The 26,222-nt window shown below is 42.6% G+C and overlaps 1 protein-coding gene across 11 annotated transcripts in view; it reads left to right on the plus strand.

Annotated features, from left to right (window-relative positions):
* pitpnm2 (phosphatidylinositol transfer protein, membrane-associated 2) overlaps window positions 1-26,222 on the plus strand; it is a 317,466-nt gene that overhangs the window by 95,732 nt on the left and 195,512 nt on the right. For 10 of the 11 annotated variants that reach the window (XM_072240762.1, XM_072240756.1, XM_072240755.1 and 7 more), the window contains one exon: window positions 22,290-22,452. In XM_072240762.1, the coding sequence (XP_072096863.1) occupies window positions 22,375-22,452 (78 nt within the window). In that variant the 5' untranslated portion in view covers window positions 22,290-22,374. Of the gene's footprint in view, window positions 1-19,067; window positions 19,373-22,289; window positions 22,453-26,222 lie in introns of those variants that run through there. The other variant, XM_072240760.1, reaches the window with a different exon arrangement.

Raw genomic sequence — 26,222 nt, forward strand, 5'->3', positions numbered from 1 at the left:
ATTTTTATGGTCATATAAATCCTGTCTGCGACAGATGCAATTCTGAGGTAGCTTCCTTGACACATATGTTCTGGTCTTGCCCTCTTTTGGAAAAATATTGGAAAGACATTTTTGATATTATTTCAGTAGTTTTGCATATTGATTTACAATCTCATCCTATTACTGCAATTTTTGGACTACCAATGATGGACTTTAGTCATTTACCTACTTCAGCTTGTCGTTTGATTGCATTTGTTACATTAATAACCAGAAGATCCATCTTATTTAAATGGAAAGATTCTAATCCCCCTGCTACATTTCAACGGTTTTCCCAAACTATAGCATGTTTAAACTTGGAAAAAATTGTGAGTGGTACCACTGTTCCTTCGGTTAAATTTGAAGAAACTTGGAGGCCATTTATTCAACGTTTTCATATGATCTAAGCTGACCTTTCCAAAATCCTTTTTAATAACTTTTTGTTTGTGTATAGAGGAGCGGAGTTAATGACAAATAATGATCTTAACCGATGAAATATGGCAGCCCAGCCTTTGTTTTGTTTTGTTTTGTTTTGTTTCAGTGTAGGGGGTAAAAACTTTAAAAAAAATCTTTTTCATGTTCAGTTATTAAGAGATTGGGAGTTTTAAATTAAATATGTTACTCAGAGTCTGTGTCTGTATACGTTAACCGTTATTAATGTAATCCCGATCTCTTTGTATCATTATCATTGTTATGTTTATCAATTTGAAACTCAATAAAAAAGATTGAAAAGGAAAGAAAAACAGCAGGAAAATAAAACACAAGCAGGGAATTAGGGCACGAGGGATATGTCCTTGGTGAGTAGGATAAAGGAAAATCCAAAGGCATCATGGTAGCCTAGCTATTGAGCGTGACACTATTACAGCTTGGGGCATTCTGAAATTCAGAGTTCAATTCTGATGCCTTTCTATAATGAGTCTCTGTAAGTCCTCTTGTGGAATGCGTGAATTTTCTCTGGGTCCAGCAGTTTCCTCCTACAGTCTAGAGGTGTACCAGACATGTTAGTTGGTCATTGTAAATTGTCCCGTGATTAAGTTAGGATTAATCGGGTTTGTCAGGGTTTGCTGGGGCGGCGTGGCTCAACAAGCTGGAAGGGCCGACAGCACGCTGTATCACGAAATAAAAATAAATATTTTAAAAGTAAGAGGATGGTTAGGGAGAGGATAGGGCCATTCCAGAACAAAGGAAGGAATTTTGTCTGAACTCAAAGGAAGAACCTTGCTTAGGTACAGTACTCTGCAAAAGTCTTAGGCACAGGTATATAGCTAGGGTGCCTGAGACTTTTGCACAGTACTGTATTTGTCAACATGCAGCGGAGAGCAAGTTTGTAAATCTGGCAGGAGCAAAGGATGTTGGGAATGGTGAGGGTGGAGCACTGTGGGAGGGGTGTGGGACAGGTGCCAGAGAAGGAGTGCCAGGGGCGGGGAGAGAGTGGTGGGTGGTGCGGGTGCAGACATACGTAGCCCTGAGACGACAGGCAAGGTCATTTGATTCCAAATAGTTGGTTTATTGATCACTACAGAATGTCTCTCTCTTCAGCACACCGCTTCCTCTCTTCTCCCTTCCCCTTTTCTCCAACCATGATTTCCCTTTCCCTGCCTCCTTCCCACTCTCCGCAATAGAGATTCATAACAGGATCAGGTTTATCATCACTCACATATGTCACAAAATTTGTTTTTTTTTGCAGCAGTAGTACAGTGCAATATATAAAATTAGGTATATGTACCTAAGACTTTTGCACAGTACTGTATTCACCAAAGGGAAGGACATGGAGGATGGTGAGATCACTGTAGGGCATACCAATATTCTTGAGTCTAGAGCAAGAAGGAGGTGGTTGTGGCTCTCCTGAAGAAAACTAAGATGGAAAAGTACCTAGGGCTTGATGGGATCTATCCCATGTTATGAAAAGAACAGCAAGAGAGGAAATTGCTGGCACTTTGATAAAGAACTTTGAGCCACGGTTAAGGACTGGAGAGTAGCCAATGTTGTTCCTTCACTTAAGAAAAGCATTTGAGATAACCCAGGGAATTATAGGTCCTGAGCCTTATATCAGTGCCAGGGAAGCTACTGGGGAGAGTTCTCAGAGATAGGATTGACTCACAGTTGGAGAAGTATTAGAGATAGTTAGCATAGATTGTACAGAGAGGTTATGTCTTATGCACTTGAATGATTCAAAGATTCAAAGTAATTTATTACCTAAGTATTTACGCAGTATACAACCCTGAGATTCATTTTCCCACAGATGGCCACAAAACAAAGAAAATAATGAACCCATTCAAAGAAAAACATTTACCTCCCCGCGCAAAAAAAAACAGATTGTGAAAACGACAACAATTAGTCCAATCCACAAACTGCAGACCCAGAACTTCAGTACCATCCTCCGACAGCATTGAGAGAGACCATTCAAACGCAGGGACCTTCTTTTGGGAGCAGCGAGGGAGAGGGAGATAGAGAGACCGTCACACACAGGCACCTTCCTCTGGTAGCAGCAAGCAAGAGGCTGGTAGATGTTGCTGAACACTTTCTTGCCTTCCACACTTGCCTCGATGTTTCAATCTTCCTTGATGCTTTAATTGGCAAGATTGATGAGAAATGGAGTTGATCATGGGCTCACGCCCCATGTAAGCTCCTTGGTCTCGAGGCTGCTCGCAAACAGGAACCCTCTCGGAGATAGCAAAGCTCCAGATCACTCAAATATCCCAAAATCACTCAATCGTCCCGAAAACTGTAGATCATAGGCTCCAACCGTACCATAGCCACATTTAAAAGAAAATGAAGGTGCAAAATAAGTGAAAGAGACAGTTTCATAGACAGTCTGGAGAATGTTGCTTGTGGTAGCGTTGTTCGCTGGTGCCATCTTGAGATTACAAACTTGATTTTTTGAGGAGCTGACCAAGATAGTTAACGAGGGTAAGGAAGTAGATGTTTTCTGCATTGACTTCACGTGGTCCCTCACAGTAAGCTGATGGAGACGATTCAGATGCAAAGGATCCGTAGTGATTTGGTAAATTATATTCAAAATTGGCTTAGACACTTGATCCAATAGAGCCATTTTGTGTACAGAGAGAATTATGTTGGTTCATACAATATTAGAATGCCCAGTAGTTAAATGATGGACAATAAGCTGCGATTTACTAAATTATGTCGTCAAATTTTTAGCATCTTCTTCACATCTTACTTAACCTGCTCTTCTTGTCATGATCAGGCTCAGTTTCTATGTCCATAACCAAATCCCTCATCCTGTACTCAGAATCAGGTTTAATATCACTGGCATGTGTCATGAAATGTCTTAACTTTGCAGCATCAGTACAATGCATATAATAAACATGATAATACAGGAAAAATCTATGAATTACAGTATATATAATCCATCAAATAGTACTGCCAAATCAGAAGTAAAAATGTAATCAGTTTATGTAATTGTAATTGTAAAAATGTAATTGTTCCTGGGTTCAATGTCCACTGAGAAATCGGATGGCAGAAGGGAAAAAGCTGTTCTTGAATCACAAGTGTGTGTCTTCAGGCTCCTGCACCTCCTTCCTGGGTGATGGGGTCCTTAATGATGGATGCTACCTTTTTGAGGCATCACTCCTTGAAAATATCCTGGATATTACGGAGGCTAGTGCCCATGACGGAGCTGACAAATTTTGCAACTTCCTGCAACCTATTTCGATCTTGTGTAGTAGTCCCCCCCCACCCCCATATCAGACGGTGATGCAGCTGGTCAGAATGCTGTCCATGGTAGAAATTTTTGAGTGTCTTTGGTGACATACCAAATCTCCTCAAATCCCTAATGAAATATAGCCGCTGTCAAGCCTTCTTTGTAGCTGCATCAGTATGTCGGGCCCAGGACAGATCCTCTGAAATATTGACACCCAGGGGCTTGAAATTGCTCACTCTTTCCACTTCCATGAGGACTGGTGTATGTGTGTGTTCTCTTGTTTTGCTCTTTTGAAGTCCACAATCAGCTGTTTGGTCTTACTGACATTGAGTGCAATTAAACCCTCATAATATTTCTGCAACAAAGACACCCAAAACTGGGACATGGGACTGTCTGCAACGTGACCAGAGGTTGATTTAGTTTAGCATAGGCACATTTTTCAATAATTTAAACTCTACAACATTTAGTTATTATTATCCCTTTCATTATATATTTGCACAGTTTGATTATTTTTTGCACACTGACTGAATGTCTGAGTTGATGTGGTCTTTCATTGATTCTATTATAGTTATTATTCTATTATGGATTTATTGAGTATACCCACAGGGAAATGAATCTCAGGATTGTATATGGTGACATATATGTAATTTGATAATAACATTTACTTTGAACTTGAGCTTTGAACATCCTGCTTACTAATCGAAAGTAAGAGTAGAAAAATCTGGGAAGACTCCACGGTTCAGGCAGCACCGTAGGCGAGAAAAATCAGGTTAACGTTTTGTAGTCATAAAGTACTGTACATAAACAGGCCCTTTGGCCCATCTAGTCCACACCGAACCATTTAATTTGCCTTCTCCCATTGACCTGCACCAGGACCATAGCCCTCCATACCTCTGCCATCCATGTGCCTATCCAAACTTCTTTTAAATGCTGAAATCAAGTTCACATGCACCACTTGTGCTGGCAGCTCATTCCACACTCTCACCACCTTCTGAGTGAAGAAGTTTCCCCTCATGTTCCCCCTTAAACTTTTCACCTTTTACCCTTAACCCATGACCTCCAGCTGTATTTCCACCCAACCTCAGTTTAAAAGGCCTGCTTGCATTTACCCTATCTGTAATGTAGTATGCCTCTATCAAATCTCCCGTCAATCTTCAATGTTTCAAGGAATAAAGTCCTAACCTATTTAAGCTTTCCTTATTACTCAGCTATTCCATATTAAGTAGGTGACCAAAGCTGCAGACAGTATTTCAAATTAGGCCTCACTGATGTTTCAGGGAAAAGACTTTTAGTTATGTTTGGAAAGATGAAAAAACAACATACAGTAGATTTGGTTAATTGGACCATTGGTTAATCGGAGCAGCCGCTTATTTGGGACAACTCTTAAAGAACAAGAGCAAATTGAGAAAATAATGAGGATTCCCTTCATTTATTTGGGACACTATGCTGCTTAATTGGGATAGGAGACTGTTATTGAACAGTTTCTAATTAGCGTCTGTCATGTGCACTTGCGTGGCTGTTAGAAACTACACTTTATCTTCGATTAATAAGCAGGATGTGAAAGTTAAATTATTGAAAAATGTTCTGTTCTAAACTAAATCCACCTTTGGTCATGATGCAGACAGTCCCATGTCCCAGTTTTGGGTGACTTTGTTGCAGAAAAAATTAGAACGGTAACATTAGGGGATGAGGGATTTGTTTACGGACAGAGAAAATGAGACTGACCATGACAAGCAAAGCAGGTTAAGTGGGTCTGAAGGAGCCATTAAAACTTGGGTGCTTTGATCAAACATTTTTAAAATAGTATCAACTTGTGTGTTTGTGTTCAAAAAACAGCGATTTTTATCAAACATTCAATGTAAATTTTATCAAAGTACACATATGTCACCATCCACAACTCTGAGATTCAGTTTCCTGCAGATGTACCCTATAGACTAGTAACTATAACAGAATCAATGAAAGATCAACCAGAGTACAGAAGACAACAAATTGTGCAAATGCAAATATAAATAAATAGCAATAAATAACGAGAACATGAGATAAAGAGTCCTTAAAGTGAGCTCATTGGCTGTGGGAACAAGTCAATGGATGGACAAGTGAGTGCAGTTATCCCCTTTTGTTTAAGAGCCTGATGGTTGAGGGGTAGAGCTGTTCTTGAATCTGGTGGTGTGAGTCCTGAGGCTCTGGTACCTTCTACCTGATGGCAGCAGCAAGAAAAGACCATGGCCTGGGTGGTGGCATTCTCTGATGATGGACGCTGCTTTCCTATGACATCATTTCATGTAGATATGCCCGACGGTTGGGAGGGCTTTACCTGTGATGTACTGGGCTGAATCCACTACCTTTTGTAGGATTTTTCATTCAAAGGCTTTGGTGTTACCATACCAGGCCATGATGCATCTATAGAAGTTTGTCAAAGTTCAAAGGTACATTTAATGTCAGAGAAATGTATACAATATACATCTTGAAATACTTTTTCTTTGCAACCATCCATGAAACCAGAGGAATGAATGACAGTTAAATGCTAGAACCCCAAAGCTCCCCCCCACGCGTAAGCAGCAGCAAAGCAACGATCCCCCCCTCCCCCACCAGCCAAAAAAAAGCATTGGCGCCCTCCACCAAATACTTAAGTGTGCAGCAAAGCATCAATAAAGACACAGATTTACAGTACCCCAAAGACTACTCGTTCACCCGGTAATTCGACATACCACAGGCTCTCTCCCTAATTAGGGAAAAGGAGGTGCCTCCGCTTCATAGCGAGAGGGGAGACATAACAAACAACTCGCTGATTTATGGTGTTAAAAGTCTCTTGTGTTGCTTTTTCCGAGCTCTGTGCCCAAAGAACTTGGGTCTCTGGGCACACAGTCAGTAGCCAGCTTGCTGCTTTCGATCTTCCGTCTCCCACAACACACCGAATTCCTGCAGAGGCACCGACTGTTGGTCCGCCCGTCTCCAGAGCCACTAAATCCCGGAACTCCAAAGATGAGCTAATGTCTTAGGTAGCATCTTTGGCATATCAAATAACGGCTAGTCGTGAAACCCGGAGATCGGGTCCCATTCCCGCAAGGAACTGAAGTCAGCGTGTAACTCCAGGTCAGGGTCTTCAAAAGAACCCTGAAAGGGAAAAATAGAGATATTAAAGATAGAAATAGAGCTGTTTCTGAAGTTGCAAGCAAAGGAGTTGTCGTTAGGCGCCATTGTCTCTCCTAAGTTTTAGATGTCACATGGAATCTCCGTGGACTCCTAACGAAGCAGAGGTGCTGCTGTGCTTCCTTCACATTTGCACCTACATACTGTGTCCAGGACAGATCTTCTGAAATATTAACACCCAGGAATTTAAAGTTGCTAACTCTCTCCATCTCTGATCCTCTGATGAGGACTGCTCATGGACATCTCTCCCGAAGTCTACTGAAGTTCCTTGCTCTTGCTGGCATTGAGTGAGAGGCTGTTGTTACGACACCACTCAGCCAGATTTTCAGTCTCCCTCCTGTATGCTGATTCATCACCACCTTCGATTTGGCCCACCACAATGGCAATGGTGTCATTGGCAAACTTGAATATGGTACAGGTATATGGCTTTCTGGAGACTATACTTGCACCTCTAGTAGCTTTCTTGTTCTCCAGACTTGAATGCCTGTGATTTGGCCTTCAGCAAATTTTGGATCTCATGATTCAACCAGGGCTTCTGATTAGATTCACTGATGGTTGGCAAGAAATAAGCAGTAAGTTAATTCAGAACTGATTTGCTCAGTGAGGTTTCAAGCATTCAGGTTTGGAGATGCCAGGAAAGGCTGGGAGTGAAAATGAAATAATTTCATTACTTCGAGTTAGGAACTATGAAGATTTTGAAGGTATCGACAATTATCTCGAATGTTACAATGACAGTATAGGTTTGGAGGATGCAGCAGTTTCTAACTAGTGAACAGACTTAAAAGCCTTCAGTTGTGTGTGCTTGTGTTACGTTATTCATTTGGGCCAACTGATGCCAAATTAAAAAGCAGTGATTTTTGACACTGTTTCATGCAGGAAGGCAATGAAGGCAGTCCATTAACTGCGGTAGGGGTCTGCGCTGATTTTGTTCATTTACAGTCAATCAAAGAACATGATAGTGTTCTCTAGATGAATTCCTGCATCGATAACTGTTAGGAACAAATACAGTTTATGGTACTCTAGTAGTGTTGGTAGTGTTCTAATTTGCTCTGTATTTCATTTAAATACATAATTTGTTACGTAGTTAAATGTAGTTAGGTTTTTTTAAAACTATTCTCATGAATCTTTGGTTTATTGGTGCTGCTCTTAATTGGGCCAGAATGTACTGGTCCTGATGTGCCCCAGTTAACTGGAATCCACTGTAAATGGAGGCAGTGGTGTCAGATCAATAAGTGTTCACCTCCAATCCAGACATTCAGTTCTGTTGGCATAATGCCCATCACTGCCATAGAGACCCATCAGGCAGGAGCCCACTTCTGGTTGTACAATACAGCCTTTTGGAATTTTGGTGATCGACAAGCTTGGCAAAATGCTTGCAGATTTCCGTGTGCAGTGGAAATGTCCGCAAACATTTTGCCAAGCTCGCCAATCAACCAAACTTCCAAATAGCCAACCCGAGCGACCAATATTCTGTAATATTTCAAATATAACCTTTTAATAATTATTACATAAACCAGGTCAAATAGCAATCATGTTTTTCTTGATAAGATGAAAGCAGTCAATGAGGTGAATCACAGATAATCCAAAGCAAGTTATACATTAATCCAGAAAGCAGCTAAAGTCTCTCTCTGGTGGGGCATTTGCGGATAACTGTAAACTCTCGCTATTTTAGTGTGAGAGGACCCCACCTGCGTTAAGGAGACTGTTGTCATCCCAATACCAATGAAACATAAGGTAACATGTTGTAATGTATCACCTGGCACTTCTGACGTTCATCATCGTGAAGTGCTTCAAGAGGCTGGTCTTGGCACACATCATTTCCAGCCTTGACCCGCTGCAATTCGCCTACCACCAAAACAAGCTCACAGGAGATGTCATCTCCTTGGTCCTTGGTGGAACAGAGGCTGTTATGTCAAAACTCCTATTTACTGAGGACTACAGCTGTGCCTTCAATACCATAATTCCAAACTGGAATCTGATGTCAAACATCCAGACACCATGGTCTGGCCCAGAGAACCACTTGAGCATGATGAGGATCTCAGGGCTGAGGCTGCTGGTCAGGGTGAGGGCATAGATATGAGGGCAAGATGATTCATTGTACCTCTTCAGGTCTTTGAGGTGGTTGCTCGAACCAGTCTCGGTCTGTGGAGTATGTAGGAGAGGAGGGGTCATCACTGCACTGTGGACATACCAACATATCAATGTGTGAATTCATATCTCTCCTCACCTGCACATATCAAAGTTCAAAGTATATATATGTCACCATATACAAGCTTAAGATTAATTTTCATCCCTTCTTTATAAGCATGAGTTGATAAGACACAAGAGCAGAATTAGGCCCATCAAGTCTGCTCCGCCATTCTTTCATGGCTGATTTATTATCCCTCTCAATCCCATTCTCCTGCATTCTCCCCATAACTTTTGATGCCCTGACTAATCGAAACCTATTAACCTCTGCTTTAAATATACCTGGTGACGGCCTCCACAGCTGTCTGTGGCAATGAATTCCACAGATTTACCAGCCTCTGGCTAAATAAATTCCTCCTAATCTCTGTTCTGAAGAGACTTTATTCTATTCTGAGGCTGTGCCCTCTGGTCCTAGACTCTCCCTCTATAGGAAACATCCTCTCCATGTCTATTCTGTGTAGGCATTTCAATATTTGATAGATTTTAAAGAAATCCCTCCCCACTCCTAAACTCCGGTAAGTACAGGCCCAGAGGCGTCAAACGCTGCTCATATATTAACCCTGTCATTCCTGAGATCATTCTCGTGAGCTTCCACTGCACCCTGTCCAATACCAACACATCTTTTCTTAGATAAGGCATCCAAAACTGCTCTCAGTATTCTCAGTGCGGTCTGACCAATACCTTATAAAGCCTCAACATTACATCCTTGTTTTTATATTGTAATTTATCTGGAACCTCTGCCTTTAAAACATTCCAAGACTTGGCTTCCACTGCACTCCTCTGAGAGAAATATGTTGTTTCACCTCTGCCTTAATAGGGTGACCCTCTATTTTTAAGCTATGACATATAGTAAATTATTTCACAAGAGGGTTATATCCATCTCTCCATATCCATATCCATATCCATCCTTCAGGATCTTGCCTATTGTTCAAGTCTACAGTCAATCTTATAATTACCCTGGACCATAGGTTCCCAACCTTTTTTTTTGCCATGGGCTCCAGATCGGGAACCCCTGCCCCAGACCATTTAGTCTTTTCTCATTGGGCAACCCACCTATTGAAGGCATTAGTCAAGAAGTCTTTCTCTGATCTATTAACAGCTTCTTTATATTGTTCCTTCAGTAAGAAGATTAGTACAGCGTTCAGTTCTCCTGTACAACTGAAGCACGACTTTCCTATTTTTGTATTCTGTCCCCCTAGTAATAAGCAATAACATTCTGCTTGCTGTATCTGCAGACTGGCCTTTCTCTGCACTAGGTTCTGAGTTTTGTCATCTCTCGCCGCTTAGATAATGTTTCCTGTCACAATAACTATATAACAATTACAACACCGAAACAGGCCATCTCGGCCCTTCTAGTCCGTGCCGAACTCTTACTCTCACCTAGTCCCAACGACCTGCACTTAGCCCATAACCCTCCATTCCTTTCCTGTCCATATATCTATCCAATTTAACTTTAAACGACAACATCAAACCTGCCTCAACCACTCCTGCTGGAAGCTCATTCCAAACAGCCACCACTCTCTGAGTAAAGAAGTTCCCCCTCATGTTACCCCTAAACTTTTGCCCTTTAACTCTCAACTCATGTCCTCATGTTTGAATCTCCCCCACTCTCAATGGAAAAAGCCTACCCACGTCAACTCTATCAATCCCCCTCATAATTTTAAATACCTCTATCAAGTCCCCCCTCAACCTTCTACGTTCCAAGGAATAAAGAGCCAACTTGCATTTTCCCACGGTATTCTCCATTGATCTGATCTTTGCCCACTTACTTAACCAATCCATATCAAGTTCACTTTACTGTCATTCAACCAAACACATATGCTGCCAAACGAAACAATGTCCCCCAGACCAAGGTGCACAGTAAATACGACTCACACACAACATATGAAGTAATATTACTACAAATAAATTAACAAGTATTAACAATTTTTTAAAAAAGAGCAAAGATGTAATGCGGAGGCTTTATAGGGCATTGGGTCAGACCCCACTTGGAGTACTGGGCCCCTTATCTAAGAAAGTACGTGCTGGCATTAGAGAGGGTCCAGAGGAGTTTAATGAGAATGATTCCAGGAATGAAATTGTTAACATACGAGCAACATTTGATGGCTCTGGGCCTCTACTTGCTGGAGTTCAGAAGAACGAGGGCTATCTCATTGAAACCTATTGAACATTGAAAGCAACTTTATCACTGGCGTGTATCGTGAAATTTGTTAACTTAGTAGTAGCAGTTCAATGCAATATATGATATAGAAGAAAAAAAATAAATAAGTGAATCAATTTACGGTATATGTATATTGAATAGATTAAAAATTGTGCAAAAAACCAAATAGTATATATTAAAAAAGTGAGGTAGTGTCCAAGGATTCAATCTTCATTTAGGTATCGGATGGCAGAGGGGAACAAGCTGTTCCTGAATTGCTGAGTGTATGCCTTCAGTCTTCTGTACCTCCTTCCCAATGGCAAAAGCAAGAAAAGAACATGCCCTGGGTGCTGGAGGTCCTTAATAATGGAATCTGCCTTTCTGAGACACCACTCCTTGAAGATGTCCTGGGTACTTTGTAGGCTAGTACCCAAGATGGAGCCAACTAAACTTACAACTTTCAGCAGCTTCATTCGGTCCTGTGCAGTAGGCACCTCCCCTTCCCTCCCATACCAGACAGTGATGCAGCCTGTCAGAGTGCTCTCCGCGGTACATCTATAGAAGTTTTTGAGTGTATTTGTTGACATACCAAATCTCTTCAAACTCCTAATGAAGTATAGTCACTGTCTTACCTTCTTTATAACTGCATTGATAATGTTGGGACCAGGTTAGGTCTTCAGAGATCTTGACACCCAAGAACTTGAAACTGTTCACTCTCTCCACTTCTGATCCCTCTATGAGGACTGCTTTGTGTTCCCTCATCTTACCCTTCCTGAAGTCCATAATCAGCTCTTTCGTCTTACTGACGTTGAGTGCCAGGTTGTTGCTGCAACACCACTCCACTAGTTGGCATATCTCGCTCCCGTACACCCTCTCATCACCATCTGAGATTCTACCAACAATGGTTGTATCATCAGCAAATTTATAGATGGTATTGTCATGACAATTACATTGTCAGTTAGAGCTGGAAGTTAACGTCATATGTATGTGAGGAGAGTTCTGCCTCACAGCTCCAGTGACATGGGCTTGATCAGCACATCAGGGGCTGTCTGCTTGGTGTTTGCCCATTCTCCCTGTCACCATGTGTGATTCCTTGTGGCTCCCACTTCCAACGAACGTGCATACTGATGCCTTAATTGGTCAGAGTGAATTGATGCTAGTGTGTATGATTCGGGGATTACTAGAAATATAGGGGAATAATGTGGGATTAGAGTTGGATTAGTGTAACTGACAGGCGTGCCTGCGTTGGGTGGAAAAGCCTGTTTCCATGCCTGATACTCTACTATTTGCCAACCTATTTTTGTGATATCAGCTGATTGAGTATCCATACTTTCCTGCCTTTCTCAGTATCATTGATGTAAGTTGAACAATTGAGGTCCTATCACCAATCCATGTTGCACCTCACATGTTATGTCTTGCTCAACCAGTAAAAGACCCATTTATGCCCAGTCTCTTGTTTCCAGATAACCACCAATCTTCGTCCACTGTGTTACAGCGAGTTTTCTGTCAGGTTTGAAATGTTGTCATGAAACACTCTTTTGCCCACAGACACCAAGCCTATGTTGGTGCACGTACTGTGATTGTGGATTTCAAAGCTCAAAGTAAAGTCTGTACATTAGGTGACTCTGACAGGAAATGATAAAGTAGTGGTGGCTGGGGGTGTAAAGGGGTGGGTTAGTGGGTGGAGGTGTTGATCAGCCTTACTGTCTGGGGAAAGTAACTGTTCTTGAGTCTGGTGGTCCTGGCACGGATGCTACGTAGCCTCCTCTCTGACGGGAGTGGGACAAACAGTCCGTGAACAGGGTGAGAGGGATCCTTCATGATGTTACTGGCCCTTTTCCTGGCACCTTTCTAAAAATATCACATTGATGGTGGGGAGGCTGGTGATGTTGATGCACTGGCCAGTTTTGACTACCCATTGTAGAGAATGGATGGATGGATGATGACCTAGAGCCCTGCCTCTGAAACATGGTACATGGTGGTACAAACTGTCCTGCCTCTCAGTTACAGGGCATCTGGAGATGTGGTATAACCAGGTGACATAGTTTCCCATTGTCCTGTAAGCTAGCAGTACTTCAGCAGCAGGCAGGGCGCAGCAGAGTGGCGAGGAAGGTTGGAAGAGGGAAGACCAGTGCCATAGCCTTGTTTGACACTGGTCTCCATTGAGATTTGGTGCTCTCAGTTCAAAGTTGAAAGTAAATTTTATTATGAAAGTACAGAGATACAACCCTGAGATGCATTTTCCTGTGGGCATACTCAATAAATCTATAGAAAAATAACCATAACAGAATCAATGAAAGACCACCCAACAAGGGCATTCAACCAGAGTGCAAAAGACAACAACCTCTTAAAAACAAAAAGAAGAAATAATAATAACAATAATAAATAAATAAACAATAAATATTGAGAACATTGAAATGTTTCCTCAACCAATGATCTCACTTTAAGGACTCTTTATCTCATTATCTTATGTTCTCATTATTTATTACTATTTATTTACATTTTCATTTGTTTGGTATGGCCTCCCAAATTCTAAGAACTTTCTGCAGGGGCACAATTGAGAGCATCCTGACTGGCTGCATCACTGCCTGGTATGGGAACTGTACTTCCCTCAATCACAGGACTCTGCAGAGAGTGGTGCGGACAGCCCAGCGCATCTGTAGGTGTGAACTTCCCATGATTCAGGACATTTACAGAGACAGGTGCATAAAAAGGGCCCATAGGGTCATTGGAGACCCGGGTCACCCCAACCACAAACCGTTCCAGCTGCTACCATCCGGGAAATGGTGCGGCAGTATAAAAGCCAACAGGCTCCGGGACAGCTTCTTCCACCAGGCCATCAAACTGCTTAACTCATGCTGACACAACTATATTTCTGTGTTATATTGATTACCCTATTGTACTACTATTTATTAGAACTTACTATAAATTGCACATTGCGCGTTTAGACTGAGACGTAAAGATTTTTACTCCTCATGTATATGAAGGATGTAAGTAATAAAGTCAATTCAGTTCAATTCAATTCAATTGCCTTCTGCACTCTGGTTGATTTTACATTGACCTTTTATAGTTATTATTCTATAGATTTGTTGAGTATGCCCACAAGAAAATGAATCTCAAGGTTGTATATGTTGACATATATGTACCCTGATAATAAAATTTTACTTTGTACTTATCCCCTCTAGTTCAAGAGCTTGATGGTTGAGGGATAATAATTGTTCCTGAACCTGGTGGTATGAGTCCTGAGGCCCCCATGCCACCTTACTGATGGCAGCAGCAAGAAGAGAGAGACCCACTGATGAGGACCTCTATTTGAAGGCATCTTGAAATGAAAGATAGGGTCAATTTTCTGTTTCCAATGAACTCTGAGGGTATTTATTTCCACTTTCAATCTTCATTGACGGAATGAAAGTCAGAAAAGTGTGGGTTTTGTTGATTCATAAACATGAGAGATACTGCAGATGTTGGAAATCCAGAGAACACCCAAAATGCTGGAGAAATACGGCAGCCCAGGAGGCATCTATCGATGGGGGATTAACAGTTGATGTTTTGGGCCCAGACCCTTCATCAGGACTGGAAAGGAAATGGGGCAGAAGCCAGAATAACAAGATGGTGGGTGGGGAAGGAATGCAAGCTGGCAAGACCATAGCAGCAGAATTAGGCCAGTTGGCCTATTGAGTCTGCTGTGTCATTTCCCCAAGGCTGATCCATTTCCCTCTCTGCCCCAATCTCCCTGTCTTCTCCCTGTGACCCTTTATGCCCTGACTAATCAAAAATCTATCAACCTCTGCCTTAAAGAGCTTCCACAGCTGCCCGCAGCAACAAATTTCACAGATTCACCACTCTCTGCTTAAATATATTTCTCCTCATCTCTGTTCTAAATGGATGTCTTTCTATTCTGGGGCTGTGTCTTCTGATCTTGGAGTCTCCTACTAAAAGGAACATCCTCTCCACATCCACTCTATTGAGGCCTTTCAACATTCTTCTGAATTCCAGTGAGTACAGGCCCAGAGTTGTAGTGATAAGTGAGACCAGGTAAGGAGGTGTAAGGGGTTTCTTCTTTTATGTTACTGCATAGTCTAATTAAAATGGCTTCTTTGTTATGTTAACTGCTGAGAAAGTCCTCCCGCTAAGTTTGTTTGGATCATGTTACTGATAAGAGGGTGAGCAAACCAACTGAGATAGATGTTATTCTTTCTGTGTGTCTGTAAGTTAGTGTGATGCGTGGGTTTTTGGGAAGAAGGCGGGAGAGAGAGACAGAGGATGGACCAGGTGATGTGAGTCCGCTAACGGGGTCGGACCCCGAGCAGGAGTCCGAGGTCCAGGGTGTTCGGCGAGGAGAGGAGATGGAGACGGACTCGTGTGGAGCGTCTGGTCGACCACTGTTGTTGGTCCCAGGCAGCCGGTCGAAGTGGTCCGAGGGGATCGCAGGGTGAAGAAGGAGGGTCCCGAGCTCCAACTGTTTATGCACGAAGAGATTGAACTTTGATAAGTGTGGCGCCTTTTATTTTCCTTTTATATTTTATTCTCTATTAATTATGTAGTTCCAATAACATCTATAAACTGTAAATCATTTAATCATATCTGGTGTATTGTCTGTTATTTGGGCGGGGTGGGGTACATCACAGCATCCACACAAACTATTACCCAGTTTGGCGGGGCCGAGGGCTGTTTCCCTAGACGACAGCGAGCTGAGTGACCCTGAGGCTGGCCAGGGGGTCTACAGAGGAAAGTTGGTGGCTGGGGGAACGGGGGAATTGCTTATTGCTGCCTGACCTGCTGAGTTCCTCCAGCATTTTGTGTGTTTTACTCTGGATTTCCAGCATCTGCAGAATCTCTTGTGTTTATAACCCTATTCTGTATATCTTTGGAATATGGAAGCACACGCAGTCATAGTGACAGGGTACAAATTTAAGAAGTGACAGATCTCAATATGAAATTTCTTAGTCTCTAGCCTCCCTATTTTGCTACTAAGGTTGTAAGTGGTGTGCTTTGGTCCGACCTGGAATTCATGTGATTCAGGACCCACCACCAGTGAGATCACATGAGAGTTACTGCAGACAAATATTCGTTCATTCCAAATGCCCCATTCAGCCTGCACGGTGGATTCAACTTGGCCAAAGTCTAAATCCCTTATGTAATAGGAATTCATTATCCCGATAGGAGAGCAGTGGACAGATCACCCATTGTGTTGCCAGTAACACTGAATTAATGCCTTCTATTAGCAAGCAAAGTACGCAATCAAAGTCCCAGTTCCTATTCTCTTAATATAAGTCTATGTACACGTTCATCAAATTGTCTGCCCTGTATTGTGGACTTTTTCAATCAACGAGGATGTCTCTGTCCAGGACTTGAGGAAGTGATCTGTTGGCATCTCGGTTTGGCCCTGAGTATGAGGTACACATTCAGAGAAGCCTTCCTCGATATGTACAGGGCAGCATTCTGGCTCAGAGAGTTCTCCCATATCTTTCTGAAGATTCATCCTTGAACTCACTCTGTCAAAAGCAGCTGAACATTAACACAATAACACACACAAAATGCTGGAGGAACTCAGCAGGCCATGCAGCATCTGTGGAAAAGAGTAAATAGTTGACACTTCATCAGGACTGGAAAAGAGAGATAAGTCAGAGTAAGAAGGTGGGGAGGAGAGGAAGAAGTACTAGGGAGTAGGTGATAGGTGAAACCAGGAGAGAGGGAGGGGTGAAGTAAAGAGCTGGGAAGTTGATTGGTTAAAGAGATAAAGGACTGGAGAAGGGGGAATCTGATAGGAGAGGACAGAAAGCCACGGAAGAAAGGAAAGGAGGAGGAGCACCAGAGGGAGGTGATGATGGGCAGATAAGGAGAGAGAGTGAAATGGGAATGGGGAATGGTGAAAGAGAAGGGGGGCAGTTACTTGAAGTTCAGGAAATCGATGTCCATGCCATCAGATTGGAGGCTACCCAGTCGAAATATAAGGTATTGCTCCTCCCACCTGAGTGTGGCCTCATCGCGGCAGTAGAAGAAACCATGCTGTGACAAATCGGAATGGGAATGGAAATGGGATCTCCGGCAGGGGATCCTGCTTTTTCTGGCACACAGAGCGTAGGTGCTGGGCGAAGTAGTCTCCCAATCTACATCGGGTCTCACTGATATACAGGAGAAGTGACGCCTCACCTGGAAGGACTGTTTGGGGCTCTGAATGATAGTGAGGGAGGAGGTGTAGGGGGCAGGTATGGCAGTTGTTCGTTTGCAAGGATAAGTACCAGGAGAGAGATCAATGGGGAGGGACGAATGGACAAGGGAGTTGTGTAAGGGGAGATCCCTGCGGAAAGCAGGAAATGGCGGGGGGACAAGATGTCCTGTTGGAGATGGCGGAAGTCATGGAAAGTTGTGTGTTGGATGCGGAGGACACGAGGAACCCTATGCCATGCAGCTATGCTCCTTCTGCCAGAAAAAGCGGGATCTACCACTGGCCACCTATTTCAGCTCTACTTCCCATTCCATTCTGTCATGTCAGTCCATGGCCTCCTCTACTGCCGCAGTGAGGCCACACTCAGGTTGGAGGAGCAACACCCAATGTTCTGCCTGAGTAGCCATCAATCTGATGGCATAAACATCAATTTCTCGAACTTCTGATAATTGTCTCCCCTCACCCTCACCCCCACCCTCTCATCTCTCTTTTCCAGCCCTGATGATAGGTCTTAGTCCGAAACGTTGACTGTTTACTCCTTTCCGTAGATGCTGCCTGTCATGCTGAGCTCCTCCAGCATTTTGTTTGTATTACTTTGAATTCTAGCACCTGCATATTTTCTCTTGTGATTCGGACATTATCACCGCTGTCCTGAGTAAGAGAGATTGGAAAACAATGCAGGTCGCTGAACACCACTACTCTTCATTGAAACTGTTGAATTGGTATGTGAGGAACACGGTAGTCTAGTGGTTAGCACAATGCTTTACAGTAGCAGTGTCTCGAGTTCAATTCCCGCTGCTGGCTGTAAGGAGTTCGTATGTTCTCCCCATGACTGTGGTTTCCTCTAGGTGCTCCGGTTTCCTCTCATAGTACAAAGACGTGGTGGTTAGTAGGTCATTATAAATTGTCCTATGATTAGGCTAAGGTTTAATCAGTGGGTTGTTGGGCAGCGCAGCTTGACAGCCTGGAAGGGCCTATTGTGCGCTGTATCTTAGTAAAATAAAATAAAAATTTGGAAGGGCAGATTACCTTGTTTTATTTTTCTGTATAATCAGTTATTGAACTGTAGGCAGAGAGGTCTTGCCTTAGCTGCATAATTAATAGTATAGCAACTTGTTTACAGAGCACCTTTCATGCAGGTGATATAGTTCACTGCGATAAGATGCAAACATGAAAATGAAAGACAACATAATGTTAGTTAAAAGCCAGATTAAATAAGTAGTTTAACGTTCAAAAAGTGTGTTTATTTGCTAATCTAGCAATAGAGTATGGAGTAGGCCTTTCTGGCCCTTTGAGCCACACCACCCCAGCGATCCCCAATAAACCTAATTAACCCTAACCTAATCACGGGGCAATTTACAATGACCAATTAACCTACCCAACATACATACATACATACATACATCTTTGGACTGTGAGAGCAAACTGGAGCTCCTGGAGAAAACCCACACATTGCACGGGGAAGATGTACAGAGATTCCTTACAGAACGACGCCGGTATTGAACTCCGAACTCGAGGTGTCCCAAGCTGTAACAGCGGCATACTAACCGCCACGCTACCGTGGCACCTCCGGAGAAATGTATTATCAAAGTATATATGTCACCAAATGTGACCCTGAAATTCATTTTCTTTCAGGCATTCACAGGAAATACAAAGAAACAACAAAAAATAATAATAAGCAAGCAATAAGTATGGAGAGCATGAAGTGAAGAGTCCTTGAAAGTGAACCCAGTATTTGTGGGAACAGTTCAGTGTTGGGTTCAGTGAAGTTATCCCCTTTGATTCAAGAACCTGATGGTTGAAAAGTAAATAACAAATGGAAATTAGCAATAAATATTGAGAACATGAGATAATGAGATAAAGAGTCCTCAAAGGGAGATCATTAGTTGCTAGAACATCTTGGTGATGGGGCAAGTGAGTGTAGTTATCCCCTTTTATTCAAGAGCCTGATGGTTGAGGGGTAGTAACTGTTCCAGAACCTGAGTTGATGGATGGAAGATTCAAAATAACGACTGTTTTGGAAGGAAGAAATATGGAAAGGAAATGCAAGGTAAGGACAAGGAGCTAGAGTCAGCCCTGCAGTTGTACAAATCTGCTTTACTGCTGAGTCCCTTCATTAGTCGGGATCGACCGTGATTGTTGCATCTTAGCTGTCTGTGTTGATAATGCAGTAAGGCAGTGCAGTATAGTATGGAGAGCAAGCTGTTGCCCGTGCAACAAGATCCCTCTCTCCATGCAGCTGATGAATCCAAAGGAATGGCAATGGTTGATACAGTTTGGCACCAAGGATTGCCCGTCAGTGTTGAGTTCCACATAGGACTGTCTTCGGGACTCCAGCTCCAGATTTTTCCCACAGGGTTTACCCCTGAAGCCTTCCCCACGAGTGTGTATAGCTGATAGTGTGAATGTGGAAAGGATATTTCCAATGGTGGAGGAGCCTAAGACAAGAGGATACTGTGTCAGAATAGAGGGGCGTCCACTTAGAATGGAGATGAGGAGGAATTTCTTTAGTCAGAGAGTGGAGAGCCTGGAATTCATTGCCACAGGCAACTGTGGAGGCCAAGTCATTGGGTATATTTTAGGCAGAGGTTGATAAGTTCATGATTAGTTATGGCATGAAGGAATAGGGGGAGAAGGCAGGAATTTGGGGCTGAGAGGGAAAATGGATCAATCGTGATGAAATGGCAAAGCAGACCCAATGGGCCAAATGGTCTAATTCTGCTCCTATATCTTTTGGTTTTACAGTACGGATGTGGCGAAGTTGGAGAGGATACAGGAGAGATTCAGTAGGATTAGAAAGTATTACCTATAAGGAGAGGATGGACAATCTTAGGCTGTTTTCTCCGGAGCTGTAGAGCTCAGGGACATTCTGGTGAAAGTTTATCAAAATATGAGAGCCATAGTTAGGGTTGGTAGTCAGTCTTTTTCCCAAGGTAGAAATGTCAGATACTGGAGGGCAGAGGTTCCAGGTAGGAGGAGGGAAATTTAAGAGAGATTTCCTTGGCAAAAGTTCTAAACTGAGAATGTAAGGTGCCTGAATTGCACTGCCAGGGGAAGTTGTGGAAGCAGATAGACAGTGAACAGGCAGGGAATTGAAAGTTGTAGAATATATGTATTTATGTGTGTGTAAGCTACAGCACGGAATGGACCCTTCAAGCCATGCAGACCAGCAGCCCCCGGTTTAACCCTAGCCTAATCACAGGGCAATTAACCTGCTAACCCATACATCTTTGGACTGTAGGAGGAAACCCACGGGGTCACGGTAGAATATACAAACTTCTTACAGGCAGCAGTGGGAATTGAACCCGGTTGCCTGTAGTGTAAAGCGTGGTGCTAACCACTATGCTACCATGCCGCCCTTGATGGAAGCAATGAGAGGGAGTCATGTCCTGAGTGCTGGGAGGTCTTTAATGGTTGATATTGCCTTATATTATAGCTAGGGTGCCTAAGGCTTTTGCACAGTACTGTATTTGTCAACGTGGAGACGTAGAGCGGAGAGCACGTTTGGAAATCTGGCAGGAGTAAAAGATGTTAGGAATGGCGAGGGTGGAGTGTCATGGGAGGGGTGTGGGACAGGTGGCAGAGAAGGAGTGGCAGGGGTAGGGGTGGTGCGGGTGCAGACACCCCCAGCCCGGAGACACCAGGCAAGGTCGTTTGATTCCAAACAATTGGTTTATTGATAATTACAGAATGTCTGTCTGGTGCTTCCCACTCCCTCCCCTCTCCCTTCCCCTTTTCCTAACCATGATTCCTCTCTCCCTGTCCCCTTCCCACTCTCAATCCACAATAGAGACCCAGATCAGAATCAGGTTTATCATCACTCACATGTGCCGTGAAATTTGATTGTTTTTGCAGCAGCAGTACAGTGCAATGCATAAAATTACTGCACTACTGTATAGTTTAAATTGGCATCATATTTGGAATAGACGTGATAACCCTGTTCCTTTGTTGTACTGGTCTATGTTCTATGTGTAAATCTCTTTTTAATCACAAGTGTACTTTGGAAAGGTTATTAAATTAATGACCCCAAGGATTCTGCCATTGAGATGTTCAGTGAGCTTGGAGTCTAAGTCGCAGGTATTTACGACTGAAGGCAAGGGAGTTAGATGCTTTGCAACACCTACTTGCGTGGTAAAGCTGTTGTACGTAAAGTCCCACTGTAGAATAGCAGATTTTATGTCTGTTTTGGTGGATCTCTCCTGCTCATCTCCTCACTCAGTGAGAGGTGTTTGCTCAGGGAGGGGGAAGGAAACATCTGACGATGCCTCACACCGTCAAGTTTGCTTGACGTTTGGTTGCTGTGCAGGACGGGAGTTTGAATAGTTAACGCTGCTCTGCCTAGTACAGAACAGTAGAAATAAAGGGAAGGTACCTTGTGGTAATTAATTTTCCCTTGAGCACACCTGATAAGTGTTGATTTTAATAGTTACTTTAAAACTTTGATATTTCCTTTAGTAATTGTGTATAAAGGTTTTTCATTTGCAGAATTGTTCAGATATGAGGTGCTGTGGTATTATGTTGCAAACATGCCCCACTTTCCCTGAACATTGGCCATTATTCCTGTTACTTTTTCTCTCTCTAGAACATCAAAATCATGCATCATCTATCTATCCATATCTAGCAAATGCGATCAGTTAGACTTCCGAATATCTACAGTGTTGAGGAACAGATTTTGCATGGTATAACATTTGAGAGAAATGTCTAGGTAGTAACTACAGCCCAACAGTGCTTCATTTTCAGTGTTAGCACTGTTTCACAATACTGGGATTAGCTGTACTAAACACAGCGGTAGTGCCAACGATTGGATGGTTAGAATAATGGGGTGGGATGGGAGGGAATGGGTGGTTATTTCTAGCCAATGAATTATTGAGGTGGGTGGGTTATATAATGCTGCCTTTAGGCTTAAGAACGTTATAAATATTTATTGAGAAAGTGTTTAAAGATCCTGCTTTTCCTTTTCTTTTCAGGCGTGTTTAACGAAGCATAAACCAAGGGTTTGCCAGCAGTCGTTGGATTAATTTTAAACTGTGAAAAGACCTTGCACAAGGCAAAATGCTTATAAAGGAATATCACATCCCTCTTCCCATGAGCGTTGAGGAATATCGTATTGCACAACTGTACATGATTCAGGTATGGTCTACAGTGGTTGCACATTGTAACTGACTTAATATTACTGATCAACTAATCAACCAGTAGTGCTGGATTGAAGAATGTGTGATGGTTCTGGTAACATGGAATTGGTTTGTGTTAGTGTAACATGGAGAAAATTTCCCTCTGTCCCACACAATACATTTTTAATTTTGATTCTATAACAGGCAAAGATTATTGATTCTGCCTGGTGCTGAATATTATGTCTTTGTAAGCTTTATAAATTAACTAGGTATTTGATCCAAGAATGTTGGAAAGGTAAGGCTGGAACAGTCTTTATCAGAATCAAAATCAGAATCTGGTTTTATATCAGTGGCATATATTGTGAAATTTGTTGTTTTCCAACAGCAGTACCTAATAATAAAAACAGTGTAAATTACAGTAAGAAATATATATTTTAAATAAACTCTTTATGGGCTTCCAGCTGGGTACATGATGAAAATGGCAGAGTTTCTCATCGAAACATTGGTTAAAATTGATACCCGTACCTGGCTGAAAGCCTGAGAAGAGTTTATTTGTCATATACGCCGGGAAAGCACTAGATCCTTTTTCATATGTAGTTCACTTTATTTATATATATAAATATAAAGGGGAAGAAGTTGTTCCTGAATCGTGAGTGTGTGTCTTCAGGCTCCTGTACCTCTTTCCTGACGGTAGCATTGAGAAGAGGACATGTCCTGGGTGATGGGGGTTCTTAATGATGGATGCTGCCTTTTTTAGACATTGCTTTATGAAGATGTCCTCATGCTGGGGAGGCTAGTGCCCTTGATGGAGCTGTCTGAGTTCACAAATTTCTGCAACTCACTTCGATTCTGTGCAGTAGTCCTCCCCCTATTTCAGGCAGTGATGCAACCAGTTAGAATGATTTCCATGGTAATCTGTAGAAATTTGCTAGAGTCTTTGGTGACAGACCAAGTCTCCTCAAACTCTTAATGAAATATAGTCACTGTCGTGCCTTCGTAATTCCATCAATATGTTGGGCCCAGGACCTCAGAAATGTTGACAGCCAGCAACTTGAAACTGCTCACTCTTTCCATTTGATGAGGACTGGTGTGCTTATTTTTATCCTTGACTTGCCCTTCCTGAAGTCCACAATAAATTCCTTTGTCTTAATGATGTTGAGTGCAGGGTTAGCTTGTGAGAGTGTTGTTTCACTCCAGAGTGCTCTGGCCAGATTTGGATTCAGATTTCTGTGTCACACGTACATTTAAATGTACAGTAAAATGTGCATTTGCCTTGTGGTTAGAGGAACACACCAGACCTATAAGACCATAAGATATAGAAGCAGAATTAGGCTATTTGGCCCCTCAAGTCTACTCTGCCATTTCATCATGGCTGATCCATTTCCCTCACAGTCCAAATCACCTGAATTCTCCCCATTTCCCTTCATGCCCTGACTAATCAAGAATCTATCAACCTCTGTCTTAAATATACCCAATGACTCAGCAATGAATTCCACAGATTCAGCACTCTGGCTAAAGGAATTCCTCCTCATCTTCTTTCTAAATAGACGGCCCTCTATTCTGAAGCTGTGGTCTCTGGTCCTAGATTACACCCGTCTTAGGAAACATCCTCTCCACATCCACTCTATTGAGGCCTTTCACCATTCGATAGGTTTCAATGAGGTCATCCTCATTGCTGTGAATTCCATTGGGTAGTAACCCAGAGTTATCAAACACTCCTCATATGACAAGCCTTTCGATCCCAAAACCATTTTTGTGAACCTCCTTTGAACCCCCTCCATTGGCAGCACATGCTTTCTTAGGCGAAGGGTCCAAAACTGCTCACAATACTCCAGGTGAGGCCTCAGCAGTGCCAATCAACAAGATAAATTGTCTGTGAAGCACCTTTCACTCAGTGCACTGTTCCCTTGGGCTTTACTGGACAGCCCGCTCTGGATGGAATACCCAGTTCTGTGTATATCAAGGCCATGGATGAGTGTTTTGACACTGGATGAAATAAGGTGTGTGGTTGAGTCAGGCCCAGTGTCTCCTTACTGACTATCAAAGGCTCATCTGTGTTAATACAGTCAATTACAGTTAATTGAGACACATCGGGACCTGGACATTTTGGCCCAATCAAGAGGCTGTCCCAATTAGCTGAAGCTTCTTGGAAATGGTTAAAAAGGAATTAAAAAAAAAAGACCAACTGGATAACAAATTTAAATGAAATACAGAACAAATTAGAACACTACCAATACTACTACAGTGCTATAAAATGTGTATTAGTTCCTCATAGTTATTGATGAAGAAATTCATCCAGTGTACACGGCCGTGTTCTTATGATGGACTGTAAATGAACAAAATCAGTGCAGACACCTAATGCAGATATTGGACTGCTTTCATACAATGCTATTGGCAATTGCAACTTTCAAATCTTCACTTTCATTGTAACATTCAAGATGATTGTTGATACTTTCAAATTCTTTGTAGTTTCTAACTTGTTGAAGTAGTGAAATAGTTTAATTTTCATTCCTGGCCGGTTCTGGCATCTCCAAGCCTGAATGCATGAAGCTACAGTGAGTCAGACAGTTCTGAATTGTCTTACTGCTTATTTCACGCAAACTATCAGTGGCAAAAATCACTGCTTTTTTAACACAAGCACACACAACTGACACTATTTAAAAACAGCTTGTTCTAAGCACGGTGCAATGTCTAACGGCTGCCCAAGTTCATGTGACTGGTGCTAATTAGAAACTACTCAGGAACAGTCTCCTGTCCCAATTAAGAGGCATAGTGTCCCAAATAAATGAAAGGAATCCTGCCTATTTTCTTGATAGTTTTTGTTCTATAAAGTGTTGTCCCAAATAAGCAACTGTCTCAATTAACCGATGGCACATTTAACTGGAATCCACTGTATGGTCTATGCTTTGGGAGTTCAAAAGCTCAGCCAGATGCTGCTTTAATTCTCTCAGCATTCCTGAGTGTAAGAGGACTTTACTAGCTGAGTGGATATCTCAGAAATTCTCTGAAGACTTTTCAGCTTTATCAGGCAGTGCTGACCAAGGCGATATTCCTCCATTATGATGCAAAAGGTAGTTTGGATTATGGTACAGTTATAAGGTTTGAAACTCAGTTCAGCTTCTGGTGTTGAGCTCTGGTTTCACTCAGCTTGGTTTGTTTTTGGGGAGATGCTATGACACAACACTCTGCCATGGATGGTCTTAAGCCCGATTATGAAAGGAGGGCTAGCAACCCCATCCCATGAAAAATTCCAAAGACCTCCTCCATGGGAGAGGTAGAACCTTTGCCTAGGAGACACAGTATTGTGCAGAAGTCTCAGGCATATGGACTGAAAGTGGGAAGGGAGCAGGGAGAGGGGAATCATGGTTGGGAAAAGGGAAGGGAGAGGGCAGGGATCGGGAAGCACCAGAGAGACATTCTATAATGATCAATAAACCAGTTGATTGAAATCAGATGACCTTGTCTGGCATCTCAGGGCAGGGTGTGATTACATCCACACCACCACCCCCTCCCCTGCCCCCTGTACTCCTTCTCTCCCACCTGTCCCACACCCCTCCCGTGGAGCTCCACCCTGCCATTCCCAGTGTCCTTTGCTCTCGCCAGATTTACACTTTCGCTCTCTGTCCACATTGACAAATACAGAACTGTGCAAAAGTCTTAAGCTCCCTAGCTATATATATATATGCCTAAAGACTTTTGCACAGTACTGTAAATGAAGTTTTGTGATGAAAACTTCCTTCGGCCCAGGACAGAGGACTCTGGCAAGCTGCTGTCAACAGCCTATGCCCC

Source organism: Mobula birostris, chromosome 22 (genome assembly GCF_030028105.1).
Source record: "Mobula birostris isolate sMobBir1 chromosome 22, sMobBir1.hap1, whole genome shotgun sequence".
Classification (NCBI taxonomy): domain Eukaryota; kingdom Metazoa; phylum Chordata; class Chondrichthyes; order Myliobatiformes; family Myliobatidae; genus Mobula; species Mobula birostris.